General features: G+C 39.5%; 1 protein-coding gene across 1 annotated transcript; it reads left to right on the top strand.

Moving 5' to 3' along the window:
- The first annotated feature begins 6,460 nt into the window (after positions 1–6,460).
- Positions 6,461–14,316, top strand: ska2 (spindle and kinetochore associated complex subunit 2). Its single transcript, XM_088321417.1, has 5 exons — positions 6,461–6,603; positions 7,515–7,607; positions 10,173–10,349; positions 12,207–12,269; positions 13,362–14,316. The coding sequence occupies exons 1-5, from the start codon at positions 6,571–6,573 to the stop codon at positions 13,362–13,364; spliced, it is 369 nt and encodes a 122-aa protein (XP_088177543.1). The 5' UTR covers positions 6,461–6,570; the 3' UTR covers positions 13,365–14,316.
- The last annotated feature ends 1,549 nt before the right edge of the window (positions 14,317–15,865 follow it).

Genomic DNA, 15,865 nt, shown 5'->3' with positions numbered 1-15,865 from the left:
CTACACAATGCTGCACTCATTCTAAGTTGGTGGGCTTCTAAGGCAAGCTAGAAAAGGAGGATTATGTGAATTATTAGCTGATGTCAGCTCTGAATGGGGCTTTGAAAGCGCATTTCAATAAGCAGGAAATATCACAGACAAGTATTTGAAAGAAAATCAAAAGAATGGAGCCTCCACATTGTGGTCCCATGTCATTGTGGAGGTGGAGGGGCTTTACAAGTATGAAGGTTGCATGGGTGAAATGACTGCTATTAAAAGTTAGAGTGTTACGGCAAACAACAGCCAAACTGTCTACAGCGAAATCTACAGACTTTAAAAACAGACTTTCAAAGTGCTGACCAAAATCCTTGACGAGAGATTTCACAAATGTCTGTGCTTTTCCAAATGATATGGCTAACTTGCTTATTTCCCAAGATGTGATAACAGTACATTTGTCTATTCTTATCTTCTTCTTTATCTAACATGTTTTTTGCAAAACAGTACCCCAAAAAAGCATTAAGATCAGGGGTGTCCTTATGCGATATTAATTTTGTATGTCAGTCCATAATCAACAACCCAAGAAATATTTTTAATTAGTGTCATGATTACTCATTACACTCACCTGTGCCCGCTCATTTGGCGCCAGCTGCTGCTGGTTACCTTATTGGTTCCCCGTCCTATTTAGGCTCAGTCCTTAGATGTCAGTCCGTCAGCGAACCTCTGTTTTCACAAGGCAAGCATTTTTGACCCTGACTCCTGTTTGTCCCGTTTCTCACCTGTTTTCTACGTCCGTTCCTGATTTCCCCGTTTGTCTCCTGCTACGGCCCGTTTTTTGACCCCGACCACGTTCTGATCTCCCGACCCGGCTATCAACCTGTTTTTCCGTCTAATTACGCTACGATCTCCCACTCCGGAAGATTCACTTCCACATTTAGAACACGCTCCGATCCCGTGAGCGGCTTGCCTGCCGCGTCCAGCGAGCACTGGATCGCCGGCGCTGACTTTCCTCTATATTTCAATAAACTTGTGAGTAACGTTACGCATCTGGGTCCTACTTCTGTTCTCGTCATGACAGCTTCATTGAAGGTATTAAAAATGATCACTTCCCTGTAACCCAAATTTCTCTTTCAATTCCATAAAACTCAGCAGTTTGCCATTTCCAATTATTTTACATATCGTTATGCTCATTTTAAGGACCATCTTTCTACCCACATGAAAATGTGAATAAAAAGACATTTTTTTCTACCGTTGGGACTGATCTAGGAAAAGTGATAACATTTAAAGTTAAATAAAATATTATTTAGGGGATGTTTCTGTGTTTTTTTGTCACCCGTTTTCCTCTCGTCCGTTCCTGATTTCCCCGTTTGTCTCCTGCTACGGCCCGTTTTTTGACCCCGACCGCGTTCTGATCTCCCGTCCCAGCTAACGACCTGTTTTTACGTCTAACTACGCTATGATCTCCCGGTCCGGAAGATCCACTTCCGCATTCAGAATATGCTCTGATCCCGTGAGCGGCTTGCTTCCCGCGTCCAGCGAGCACCGGATTGCTGGCGCTGACTTTCCTCTATATTTCAATAAACTTGTGAGTAACGTTACGCATCTGGGACCTCCTTCTGTTCGGGTCTTGACAATTAGGGGTGCACGTTCTACATGAATAAATATGGAAGAATAACCAAATAACTGTTCACACAACAAAATTGATTTTTTTAAGTCTTCGCTATTGTTCTTGCTGAGAAAAATCATTTGACTTTGATTGACTTAACTTTTCCTATGTGAAAATATTTGAAGATATCATTGGGTGGCAAAGTAACCATAAGCTGGTGATTGCTGTGATCAGCGATGGATTACCTAAATGCTATTGTACCAAAAAGCGTCTGACCACTTTGTTGAACCAAAGGCTCAACAGGATTTTGGAGCTTTTATCAACCATACTTGTTGTTTAATTTCTATCGCTTAAAAGAGGCCAACTGTCAACATTTTGGTATATGTCCAATAGGATGAAAAGCTATTTAGAAAAAAAACAAATCCAACATTTTTGGAATTGGTTTCCACATAGCTGTGAAAGTGGAGGTCTGATCCCTGAATTTACGCTGTGTTTGTTGTAAAATAATAATTTGAAAGCTTCATAAGCATCTTCTGTTTTGTGCCCGAGGCAGCGACTTTTGCTGTTTTATCCCGCAGGCACATTCCTTTTAGTGGAACTAATTTCTAACCTGATACGTCAAATTCAGTTCTTGGTTTGTGGTGTTTATTTTTTCACTGACAAGAAGCCTCCTCAAAAATATATGGCATTTATTTCCTCCTCCAATTTTGCACGATTCAGATATTGGGGACAATGTTTTGGTTTTTGGGTGGAAAGTGTCGAGACTGAGGTACAGGAGATTAAGTGGCTTGTAGTTTACCGAATATGTGAATTAATAATACATCTATTATAGGAGCATTAAGAGTTAATGTCGGACGGAAAGTAGTCTGAAAGATTAGTAATATGGTACTGTCCTAAACAGACAGAACAAAAAACAGTTACTGTCACATTTATGATATTTTGGGTTATATGATTTAAGGGCAGCACGACAGCGCAGTGGTTAGCACGTGTGTGGCACAGTTCTGAGATCATGAGATCGAACCTTCCTGTGTGGAGTTTGCATGTTCTCCCCGTGTTTGTGTGGGTTTCCTCTGGGTTCTCCGGTTTCCTCCCACATTCCACATGCGTTTCAGGTTAACTGGCAGGTACAAATTGTCCTTAGGTGTGAATGAGCGAGTGAATTTTTTTGTCTCTGTGTGCCCTGCGACTGGCTGGCAACCGGTTCAGGGTGTCCCCTGCCCACTGCCCGAAGATAGCTGAGATGGGCTCCAGCACCCCTGCGACCCTACTGAGGATAAGCGGTGCAGATAATGGATAGATATATAACTAAACTATTGTAGTCGTTGTATTGCCTTATTAATACATTTATAATGCAGTGAGACTGTCTTTTGGGATGAGTGTGGTAGAATAACCTCGGATTTGATGCCCGCACTTTTGATCTGTCTAATGTGAAAGCGATGACAGCAAAAGATAGCGTTTTGGGACATAAGGGTGTCTTTCGTTTAACAGCTTTGCGTGTTTATGTGATTGAAATTGGAAAGTTTGATAAGGCTTTTTCATCCCGGGTGAGAACAGTTATCGCTTCTCTCATTTTCACCCATGTCAGCTGGGGCTGCAACCATTTGAGGACAAAAATTGATAATAGAAATAGTCGACAATGAATTGATTATTCGACTAGTGACACATTTTTACAACAGACTGAGGCATCTCTACATGAACGTAATCTCTTCTGAAAATTGCACATGCCCACTAGTATCTGCTGGAATTTGCACATGCCCACTAGAAACTCTGTCTTGAGTGCTAACATAGAGAATAGATAGCGTTAACCTCCAGTACGTATACCAAAACTTGTAACATTTGGGAGCATTTAAACCTGGATACGGCCAATAAAAGGACGACTTGCTAAGTTTGCAAAACAGACTTTGCGTATCATAGCGGTAGATCGGTGACCCATGAACATTCAAAGAGCATGCAGACAATTAAACGAATCAGAGTCTGACTTGCCTCGGTACAATTCAAGTAACATTCGGGTCAATGCGGTTTTGATGACCTGCATTGTACATTTTATATGCTTAGATTTGGCTAAAAAAGAGAGTTTGAGTGTAACACCAGACTGTGCCTGACAAAGGTATTTGAAATGAAATGCACGCAGTCCAAAAAATAAATATCAGTGGTTAAAATGTTAAAAACAACAAACCTCAGTTGTGAAAAGCATTTGATTTCAAACTGTTGAGAATCGTTAAATACTTTTGCTACAGACTTTGCATTTGACAGCTGAAATAACTACTCAGACAGTTCACTTATTGAAAATCCTGTTTTATTAATCTTTTGTGTGTTTTTTTATTTTATTCTATTTAATTTATTTATTAATTCATTTGTTTTCTCATTTTGTGTGTGTGACTATGAATTTGATGTCCCGGGAAGTTAGACGGGGAGAAAGAATGTGGACTTTTTATTGTACTTTGAAGGTATTCATACAGCACTTTGTATTTTGGTGTCTGAATGGCGCCATACAAATATTTTGATTTGAATTTACCTCACAGGATGCATAACTGCTTTTTTACCACTCTACTGCTGCTAATGAGCCTGTTCTTGGTTTACAGGGATCAAAAGTGTTGACCTAATTTGAGTTCATTCTTTATTTGTCAGGCAGCACAGCAGCGCAGTGGTTGGCGCGTGTGCGGTACAGTTCTGAGGTCATGAGATCAAACCTCCTGTGTAGAGTTTGCATGTTCTCCCCGTGTTTGCATGGGTTTCTTCCGGGCACTCCTGTTCCCTCCCACATTCCAAAAACATGCATGTCAGGTTAATTGGCCAGAATTATCCCTAGGAGCAAATGAGCGAGTGAGGTGTCTGTCTCTGTGTGCCCTGCGACTGGCTGCAAGCAGTTCAGGGTGTCCCCTGCCCACTGCTTGAATATAGCTGAGATGGGCTTCAGCACCCCTGCGACCCTACTGAGGATAAGCGATGCAGATAATGGATGGATGGCTATTTATTTGTCCATCCCTAGAAAATAGACAGAGGTTGATTTATGGGTTTATGTCTCTCTGATTGAGATATATAGGCCATTTTTACTTGATTTTAGTGCAAATTCAGAGTATGTTCAATAAAAGATGTATTAGTCACTGTACCCTTTCTTTCTTGTGTCTATTATTCTTTGCATCATAATTAAATCAACTTCATGCTAAATTTAAGAAAAAATTAATAATAGTTGGTGACTAGTCAACTATCAATAGAGTGGTTTGTTGCATTGACAAAACCGGTGGATAGCTTGAACTAAACCGTCCAGAAGTTGTTTTTTCCCCCCAGAATATTAAAACTGACATGGGAACTTTCTATTTCCAACACAATACCTTTTCCCAACAAGTACACCAAAGAGAAATTCACTGGGAAGTTATGACTACAGCAGTGAATTCGACCCTTGAAGATGATAATAATCTGAAAAACAAAAATATTTCTTCCTTTGACAGTGACATTTGATACATGGGGGTGTCAGATAACGTCTGTGCAGTTATACACACACGAACGGACAAAATTATTGGGATTTATTTGTTAAATCAAAGGGAAAAAGGAAGGTAGTCACTCGAATGTGACAAATTTGAATTTCATATTAACAGACGATTAAGTAAGTAGACAAACACAATAAAACTGATCATTCAAAATATTCTGTGACATAGCAATTAAATAACCTCTGCATTCATGTTTATTGTCAGAATGTGAACTTTAAAGGTCCACTGTGATGTTTGACCACTAGATGTAGTACAACCAAAAATGAGTGCTAAAAAGCACACGGAAAACCACAAGCTACTGGGACTAAAAATGACCGAACTGTTTCTTTTCTTACTTTTTTGCCCAACCTTTAGCAACATTTTGTTTTCGGGTACAAGTAGCAGCAAAATAGCAAAGCTTCTTCATGTTATGTGAAATCTTTACCTACAAGTACTGTTTTTTTATGCATATTAATATGATAGTTTATGTATTTTGCTTATTTTTCAAATCGGTATGTTGTATTTAAATAATGATGGGGGAAGGGGTTACCCCTAGGTATTGCTAAATAATACAGTGTCCCATTAATCAAACACCAACGAAATATGGATTTCAAACTAGATCCTGTGTGGATTAAGTAACGATACAAACCAAATTTTCATTAAAGGTCCTACATAATTTGGCCTTTGGGAAGTTCACAATGCAATTAATAGTTTATCACATGCACTAAAAATTAAAATCATGTTCAGTACAAGTAACATGGAGGATTCCAACTAGCTACTCACTCAACGAATCAATACTCCCCTCTAACGTTTGTTCTTTGTACTGCAGTTTTTATGCTCACGTACTTATTCACAATGGCGATACAGTACTGATACTGTATAAGATAGCAATTAGAGTTTCTTTGTTTAAAATATCATTTTTATGTATCAGGAATTATATTAAGAATGTAGAGTGTAGAAAATCGCGCTTCTTTTTTTACTGTTTACATACCTGTCATCCTCTGCCAATTGCTCCACTAACGAATATTTATAATTTCCCTTATTAAACCGTAATAAACTCCACAGACAGTGCAACACTCCACATATTTACTCACAGCAAGAAAGACTATGTAGAATAAAAACAAAGATTCTTTGTGAAAATAAGTTTATAGTATTCACCAAATAAACAACAAACTATTCTTACAGCATCTGTCCTAGTTATTCTCCCACTTGAGGTCACTTTAGTACTGCTTAATCTACATAGCAGTATTTTATTCGGACGAAAACTGTTATACAACGTACATAATTTTAAATTATAAAAATTATATATAATTTATAAAATACGGGGGAAACGGTGTGTTTCATTTCTTGTTTTCCCTCTTTCTAAAATAGCTACATATCTTATTTTGTAAACGATTCCTAAACCGGAACAGGAAGTAACATTTTATGAACACCTCACACTAATCTTCAGCTTACAGAACTTGGAGTGGGACATTATTTTGACAAATTTTACACTAAAATCAACTAAAACTTTTCTTCGATATGGAGGCGATGGCAGAAAAGCTCCGACTCATGGTATGTGAAGCCATTTAAAGTTTTTAACTGCAGTATTACTACTGAACCGTCAACATTTTGAATTTACCGCTCTCGCAGTCGGCTTGACGTCACAGAAATGAGGAGGGGGTGTAAACATTTGCTAAACAGTGTAAATTATCAAGTAAATTTAACTATGTTATTCATTATCGCGGTGGATTTTTTTGTCGTATTACAAGGTTGAACGGTGCCGTTTTCGCAAACCAACAGTTTTCCAATGCGTCGTTTTCAAGTCAATTCCCTGTTGCCCCTGTCACGTATTTTAGGATCGTGTGATCATTCAAGATGGCTTCTGTTCCGACCGAACAAAACAATATCACATCTCATTAGCTGCACCGCTTGTCCTCAGTAGAGTCGCGGGGGTGCTGGAGCCCATCCTAGCAATCATCGGGCAGTGGGCAGGGGACAAAACAATATACGCTATACAAATAAATTGCATTTGAATTGAAATGTCATTTATGAAGGAAACTTCCTAATTTCAGTCTCAAGCATCAGATTTTCTTTCTACTGAGCCTCTCCACCACCACCAGTTTTATATGTGCTTTCACTAAACCCAGCTTTCTTATTAAGTAAAATATGTTTATGTATGTAAAATGCATTTGCAGAACAAAATCACTCATATTAACCAATTCACCAAAAGTGAAAGAGAGTACATAGAAAGAAGTTTTTTTTTTAAATACAAGTTTGAGACCCTGGCAGGGACCAATTAAACCCCGTCAGAATTTTTATATGGTACTGTATAGGAAACACTTCTGGGTCATTTGTACTAAATGTGTGGCAGTGTTACTTTTCTAGTTCATTTATAACATCTAAGTTTACTTATAAAAAAGTTGTGTGTTTATGTCAAGACAGACGTTCACAAAAATGTGAATGAATGTGTCATATGTTTGCAGTTTTTCAAATCCAAAGCTGACCTGAATGTTGTGGAAACCCGCCTGGCACTGAAGATGATGCACCGCACTAATGAGGAAGGACATTCTTACCAGGTCAACTTTTACCAACACATCTTTTTCTTCTTCTGTGAAAGGTGGTAGACCAGGGGTGACAAATGTATGAATTGTGTGCCGGATACGGCTCTTGTCACACGTACATCTGACTCGGAGATATAAGGGCCATCATTAACTTCTCTTCCAAATTTAGTCTATATGAAGGTGAAGCAATACAGAATGGCATTTTTTTTCCCCGATCCAAAATAGATGGAGCAAAGTTTTAACTACTCATTGTAATGTGGGAGGAAAGTGGAGTGTCTGGACAAAAGCCGCTACGGTACAAGAACATGCAACTCCACAATTGAGTCCGCTACTTGGAATAGGAGCGAGGACCTCTTAATTTGTGAAGGGTACATGCTAACCCAGTGGGTCCGCAACCACTGGGCAGTGTGCCAGTACAGAGTCGTGGGTCGTTTGGCACCAGGCCTCACAAAGCACAAAAAAAGCTGTCCTCGCTCTTCGCTAATACCACATTTATTCATGTATATACAATAATTTTTTTACAAACGAAACCCACAAGGTTGGTGAGGTTTTTACAGTGCTAAATGACCATATTTGAGCAACGGTTGATCAAATACCGCCCACCACTTTTGGTCAACACTGGATGCAACAGGAATTGAACTTGACTTGAAAGAAACATCTCCTGGAAGCAACAGGGACGCATCATCAGTGATGTATCCTGGGTTCATTGAGTGTTTCAGGTGTCGCAACATTAGACACTCTCGCAGGTGACCCAGCCCAGGTTGATCACGCCTCAACTTATGTCCCAGTGGCAGCCCACTGATCTTCCCTTTGGAGCCAAAGCCACCTGGTGGCTTTTTCTTGCAGCTTCACTAGCGGATTTAATGGCTTTCTTCTTGGCTGCCCATGTCACACCCAACCGTCCTAGGACTTTGCAGTAGGATCGTCCAGCAAAACCCCTGCAGCTGACCTCTATTGGCTCAAAGAAAAGTTTCCTGCCCCTGCACTCCTCCACCAGCTCCTGGTACTTTACGCGTTTCCTTTCACGGGACCGTGAGTTCCAGCATGATCAGGTATTATAAAGCCTCAGAGGTGATTATCATGTCTGGTCGGAGCGATGTTGCTGATATGAGCTGGGGGAACCTTAGTTGTTTCCCAAGGTCAATGTGCAACTGCCAATCAGAGGCAATATAGAGGAGTCCTGACATTGTCTGTGCACAAGCCCTGGGTTTCTCTATAAAATTGACTGCCTTGCTTAGGGATTGATGGTATTTGCCCGTGTTGATTGCTAGGGCGATGCACTCAGCAACTGCTTTCAGAACCTGGTCATGGCGCCAGCGATAGCGACCATCAGCCTTTGGGCAGCTTCTGAGGAGGTGTTCCAAGGAGCATCTTCCAGAGCAAAGGGGACAGGAGGGTGTCTCGCTCTTTCCCCACAAATAAAGATTCACTGGGCTTGGTAGGGCATCGTAAACTGCCTGCACAAGGAACCAGACACAGTGGAAGTCTGTTTGCATGATGATTGACATGGTCACTTTGCGCTGTAATGTGTTCTCCCACCTTGTCCATGCTCCCTGGTTCCGGAGTCTGACCGCCTTGCTCACCCGCTCTTCTTTCACACCTGCTCGGACCTCTTCCTGGAGAAGATGGTGTCTCTCCTTCCCTTGGGCCTGACTCACTTTGGTCTTTATAAAGAAGCCCAGACCTGCTCTCCCCAATGCCAGGACCCCAACCAATGTCTTCTGCCTTAGTCGTGACCTCCACTTGCTTCTGAGCTCTCCACTTCCTTCCAGTTCTCACTTTAACCCCAGCTGATGACACCTTGTTGTCCTTGGAATCCCTATACTGAAGAACCTCTCTAGTACGTGCCACCTTGAACTCCTCAGTGAGCCCGCTGAAGGCTAGCTGGACGGTATTGCTTGTCCCGTAAAAAGTAGCGCTGGTAAGGCTGCGGGGAAGTCCCAGCCACTTACGGAGAAAGCCACTGATCTTACTTTTGAGGATCTCAACAGTTGATAACAGTATTGCTTACACCAAGAGGCCACAAGACTCTAATGCAACAGGAATTGAAACCATTACTGCAGTAAAAGCGCATTTGAGGACACAGAAAAGGCATTACATTTCATCTAATCACTATTTCTACTCACGTTATCACGTTTTCTCGCCTTTTTTACCTTGAAGGCACACGTTAATGGTCAATTATTCTACCACACCATTTTGTCTGAACTCATTCCAATAATGCTCATTACAACATGATACCAAGAGTAAAAATAGTGTGATGATAAGATCAAATTGGATTGGATGCCTATTCCCATGTCATCCAGATCCTTAGTTGTGCAATAATAACACAGTAGTTTTAGGCTTTTTATCATTATAATCGCTAACTTTATTGCTGGGCTAGGCTGCAAACATATTTTAATCAAAGGGGTCCGTGGTACAGAAAAGGTTTCGGACCACTGTACTAGACCACACACCGTCCAAAATACTAGGCAATCTTCATTATTTTAGTATTCCCTTTTTATTGTTTTCATTTTAAAACAAACGGGGACAAACGAATTTTAATCATTTGAAATAAACAAATGGCTAACATTCCTCCGACAGGATAACCCATTGGAGATGGTGAAAAGACTGAAAGCCATCCAAGAAAAAAAGCGTTTACTGCACTCTCAGATGAGTGAAATTGCAGCAGCAAAAAAAGTCTCCATGCTCTCCATACAGAACAAGCTGAACAATATCATCACTCTCACTCAGCACTTTCAGCAGACAACTGATGTACAGGTATGCACTCAATACTTTAATGTTCCCATACAATTTCATTTACAAACTTCTATTGGGCATATTTGAAGGAAGGGATACTCACTTAGTGCCATCTCAATTAACTTGCTAAACTTTTCTTTCCATTTCAAATAAAGTTATATGAAACATTCAATTTGTGAAGTTTGACATTAAATACTAGTATTCAACTCTTCAGTTCTCATTGATGGCAATTGTTGGTCCATCGTTTACGGATCCCTTAGCGCCCCAGGCTGTGTTTTTTGTTTATTGGTAGGGGTTTTGCGCACTCACATGGAACAGATAGTATTGTTAGCAGGAGACGCCTCCTGATCGAGCTCAAATACAGCACCTTCATCGTCTGGTCGCCATTGGAAGCGTCATCATACTTCCAGAGATGTGACAATACTGATACTAGATCCTAAATCATTGGGGGGAAAATATTTTGTTTCAAAATTTTGAGTATCACATTGTTCAATATGCAAACTTTGTGGCGACGACATTACATCCTTTGCTTTTGTGACATTAAAAGCTCATAAGGCTCATTGTCCAGTAAATAACTTTGTTTTGTATTTCTTTTTATAATCCAATTATTTATTTATTCAAATGAATGTATCACTAGATGGATACAAATATAATCTCCTATAGATATCATTTAAAAAAAAGATACTTGATTCAAAATAAGTTACATAAATCAATTCAATTCAATGGCTCCATTAAAAATGCATAAATAAATAGATAAACATAAAAATAAAACGGATTTGAAATACTGTTTGTTAAACGAAGACATACTCACTGGAACCCATCCCGAATGAGACAGTGTGTAATATTCAATGACTCCTAGTGGTACAAAAAACGCTTCAGAAAAAAAGATTTGAATAAAAGTCAAATCATGTTTACTTGTATAGCCCATAATCACAATAAAGTCAAAATTAAATGAGCTATCATACCAATGTTAATCTTTGTAAATATTCATAAGCGGAAAAAAGGTATTTCTTTATACACAACGGAATTCGTACGTAGGGCTGTCACAAATAGGACATATTTGTCTAATGGCGAATATTTTTCACATTTGATATTTTCGTCATTTTTTTTTCTTCACCCCTTTTGTGACCAGTTGTATTCAATTCCTATTTACATTTTCTAGCAACTAGAAAAATATTTTTTCACTAAGTAAGAACGCACTAAGTATTCTTTATCGTGACAGCCGTTGTCGCTGCCATGTTTGGCTGGCATCTTGCTTTTAAACTGTGATCAATTGGCACAGTTTTTTTTTTCTGCATTACAGTGGCACGTAGTGGTCAAATATTACACATCCATCCATCCATTATCTGCGCCGCTTATCCTCAGTAGGGTCGCGGGGGTGCTGGAGCCCATCCCAGCTATCTCTGGGCAGTGGGCAGGGGACACCCTGAACTGGTTGCCAGCCAGTCACAGGGCACACAGGGACAGACAATCCGCTCGCTCATTTACACCTAGGGACAATTTGGACCAGCCAATTAACCTAACATGGATGTTTTTGGAAAGTGGGAGAAAACCGGAGTGCTCGGAGGAAACCCACGCAAGCATGGGGAGAGCAAACTCCACACAGGAGGTTCGATCTCGCGACCTTAGAACTGTGCACACGCGCTAACCACTGCCCCGCCGTGCTATTACACAATGTACATTTAATTTGTCTACAGCGATAATTTTCAGGGAGGCAGAGCCAAAGTTTAAGTTACATTTGCCCCACTACTTTGACCACATTGATTTAGTCAACTTATATACTGCCATTCACATGTAAAAAATACCATTTTCTTTTCTTTGTGTGTAATATATTCTATGTAAGAAACATTGTCTCTGATGACTGTTACCTGGCGGCAGGTCGATGGTGTGTCGGACTTAGTGCAGCAACTGGAACAACTCTTGCCTAAAAGTCCAGCTGAGGTAAGAACCCATCTTTGGGCCCCTTTTTAATATACATTCAAACTTAACAAGGACAAAGATTGATGCGTATCAGGGCTGACACAAACCCTAATATTGCCCATTTTCACCAACACACTAGTTGGTATTAGTCAACCAATACGATTTTGTATATAAGTCAGAGGTAAGATCAATTCTGGGCCCTGGTCAGCCCTAAAGTGTTAATCATCACGTTCAGGTCGGGCCTGACTTTATTAATATATCTACTTTAAAAAAAAATCTATAATCAAACAATGTGGATTCCATTTATTCGTTAATATTTAATCCTTAATAAAAAAAAATATACAGGCACTCCCCTCCTTACAACCATTTGAGTTACAAAAAACGGTGGATATGAACATTCGGGATATCGAAAAATACTTGGACATATCTGTAAATTATATTTTGTATTGTGCACCTTTTTCTGAGTACAGGACATTGCTGGGGAGAACATGCAAAAGGCTGGTAGCTGGATTTGAACCCATTACCTCAGAACTAAATGAATGCACTTATTGAAAAAGGAAAAATATTTTAAAAACAAAACCTCATTATGCTTTTGCTATTGCCAACCATATATTAGTTTAGCGCTTCTCAATTATTTTCTGTCATGTTAATACATATTTCATGTTACTTTGATTTTTCTTCATTTAAAGTGTTATTTCTTAGCATTTCACTATCCTATTTGAAGAAGAGTTTAAAAAAATTTTAATTTTTCAATATTTGCACAAAATATGGCTGAATGATAATGGGTGAAACGATCATCGTGATAATGATATCGAAGTTGTGATAAACACGCTAAATTTGTCCTAACCTCGAATCTGAAATGATCCTAGTAGAAAGTGGCAACGAGTAAAATAAAACAATACTTACCGTAGTATATTTGCATCTTTGTTCATTTATAACACTAATAAACACATCCAAAAACCATTTTAATAATAATAATAGGTTTGTACTTTTATTGTAAAATATAAATTAGGTGAAAAGGCGACCTGTTCGCTCAAGTCAGATATGCAATAAACAGTTAAAAAATTGTTATTCTTTTTTCCACCTTTTTATTTCTCTGCATGTACTTGACAGTGATTGTGAGCTGTTGAAGATGAAGTCGCAAAGCCAATGCAAAGCCAAGGGAGCAACCTTTTGCACCTTAAACCTACATCAGCCTTACCATGTTTTTTGTTTTCTTCTTGCTGACAATGTTGTGTAAATTACCAGGGGTATTTTTTTTTTTTATTGTATTTTTTTAGTTTGACGCTTTACAAAAGTTGTTGTACCAAATTTCTCATCTGCATTGTTTTGTGGTCTAAATAAAGTACCGCATTTTCACGACTATAAGGCGCACCTAAAAGCTTTTGTTTTTTTTCAAAAGCTGACCATGGCAAAGTAGTGTGCGGTATGTGCTGGGATTTATTTACCGACGTTTCATTTCCTAACCAATGTGTCAATCGTCATTTGAATCGGTCACTATTGGCTAAAGTTACTCGGAGGTAAAGGAGGCGTGTCCTTTTTAACATTTACAGGCTCGCATCGGCTAAAGCGGGGCAAAACAAAGTCTGCAATTGGCCGAAGAAGATGAATGACTCACATGTTAGGTAGCGCTACGTCATGGAGAAACATTTTTTTTACTAGTTTGTATTTGTAAACAGGAATTATCGGGCTAAAGAGACAGCTAGCAACAAGCAACGTCAATCGATGCAGATCGTTCTCGGCAGATTTTTTCTTTTATTTGTCGTTATTATTGCATGGAGTATGTGAATATTTTACACGGTTGGATTTACTACACTCACGGATGTAAGAAGACCATGGTTGCGTATTGTTATTGAACGTGATGGCTGCAAGACGACTTTGGTGAGCTACCCCAGCTTTATATTTTCCCAGTATCTTGTTTCAGACTGATCTTGATGTTTCTGTGATTAGTCTATTTTTCAATTCAATTCAGTGTTTGTTGTCATATACAAAGTAAAGAACCACATTTTCCTGCACATTGAAATCCTTACTTTGCTGTCCACACATTTGTCAGCGAAAAAGAAAATGGTTGGCATTTCTTGAATCCCAAGAAACTTTCCTAATGATATGTGGAATGACGCATTTAAGTGATTGGTGACATTGTACAGACACCGTGTCCGTACGTGTCTGAGACACGTATTTGCTTCTTTGCGTGCTGTCGGAATGTTAAGAGGTTACCAAGTTTGACTGAACTATCTGACTGTTTTGTTGACGTTCCCACTCTGCGCTTTAGAGTCCGGTGCGCCTTATAGTCGTGAAAATACGGTACTGTAAATCCTTAGCGTTCTCCATTCGGGCCCTGGTGCTGTAGAACGCTGTCCCCTGAGATTCGATCTGCAACCTCAGTGAAACTGTTCATATCAAGGCTTTAAACACACTTCTATTATATAGCATATGAATAACCTCTGTTTTAGGTTGAAAATATCTGTGTATTGTTTGTTATTGCAGCCTGGTCATGTGCGGTCCTTTATCAAGGTTTCTTCATTTTCCTCATGTTGAGGTTTTTGAGTTTTTCCTTGCCCTCATGTAGGTTTTAGATCAGGGGATAGTGTAATAACAGTCTGTAGTTTGCAATCATCTGTGGTCTGTGCAGCACTTTGAGACTCTTTGTGATTAAGGGCTATACAAATAAACATGACTTGACTAAAGATTCTAAGCCGTAGGTTTAAATAGCCATAAAAATATGTAATAAAGGACGTAAAGTAATCTTGATATGGATACAATTACAAAATTTTGTAAAATAAATAAACAATGTAACCTTGGGGCGGCAGCAGCCCAGGAGGTAGAGCGCTCGTCTTGGGATCAAGGGATCCCAGTTTGAATGCAGCTTGTCTGTGTTACATGTCAAAGTTTCCTTGTGTAAGACACTGAACCCCTAATACCCCCAATAGGCAGGTTAGCGTCTTACATGGCTGCAATACAAGGCCGCTATTGGGAAATGTGAAGCACACTGTAAAGCGCTTTGGGAAGTCATTGACTTGAAAAGCGCTATAGAAATGCAGATCATTTCATTTCACCTTGTCCAGGGATTGGAGGAAACCAAGCCAAGGTCAAGTAGCTACTTCTAGTCTTACAAAAAGTGCCTAAAATGTTAACCACGTAGTGTAGTTTATTAAGCAGACATAAAACTTTCTCTTTCATGTGGAAGACTAGATATTCTGTTTTATTTCACATTAAGAGTACATTAAGGACCAAAGTGCCACATGTCTTGCATGCCTGCTCTGCAACAGGCGAAAAGGTCACAAAAGTGGCTTGCACAATGTATGTGTAGCACCAATCTAAGGAATATTTTTGAATACTAAAATAAAGAGTCTCTCTTGCTGTTTGCACATGCTTTGGGCTTACTTGATATGTTCTCCTCTATGATCCATTATCTTTTTCTGTCAATGGGCAGCTATAAACATACAGTACATGTATTGCACCGTTCTGCCTCAACAATGCGAATACAGCTAGGCTATGTCACACTTGTCCACAAACACTGAAAGGGGTCTCTATGTAATTATGGTTGGATCCCTTAACCACTAGGGTCGTACGGGAACCATTTCCTGTGGTGTGTCTTTGGCAAGTACAGCCTGGTG

The sequence above is a fragment of the Urocampus carinirostris genome, chromosome 17 (genome assembly GCF_059441175.1).
Source record: "Urocampus carinirostris isolate Australia breed hairy pipefish chromosome 17, RoL_Ucar_1.0, whole genome shotgun sequence".
NCBI lineage: Eukaryota > Metazoa > Chordata > Actinopteri > Syngnathiformes > Syngnathidae > Urocampus > Urocampus carinirostris.
The sequence above is the reverse complement of the archived record's forward strand: the minus strand, read 5'-3'. Positions and strand labels throughout refer to the sequence as shown.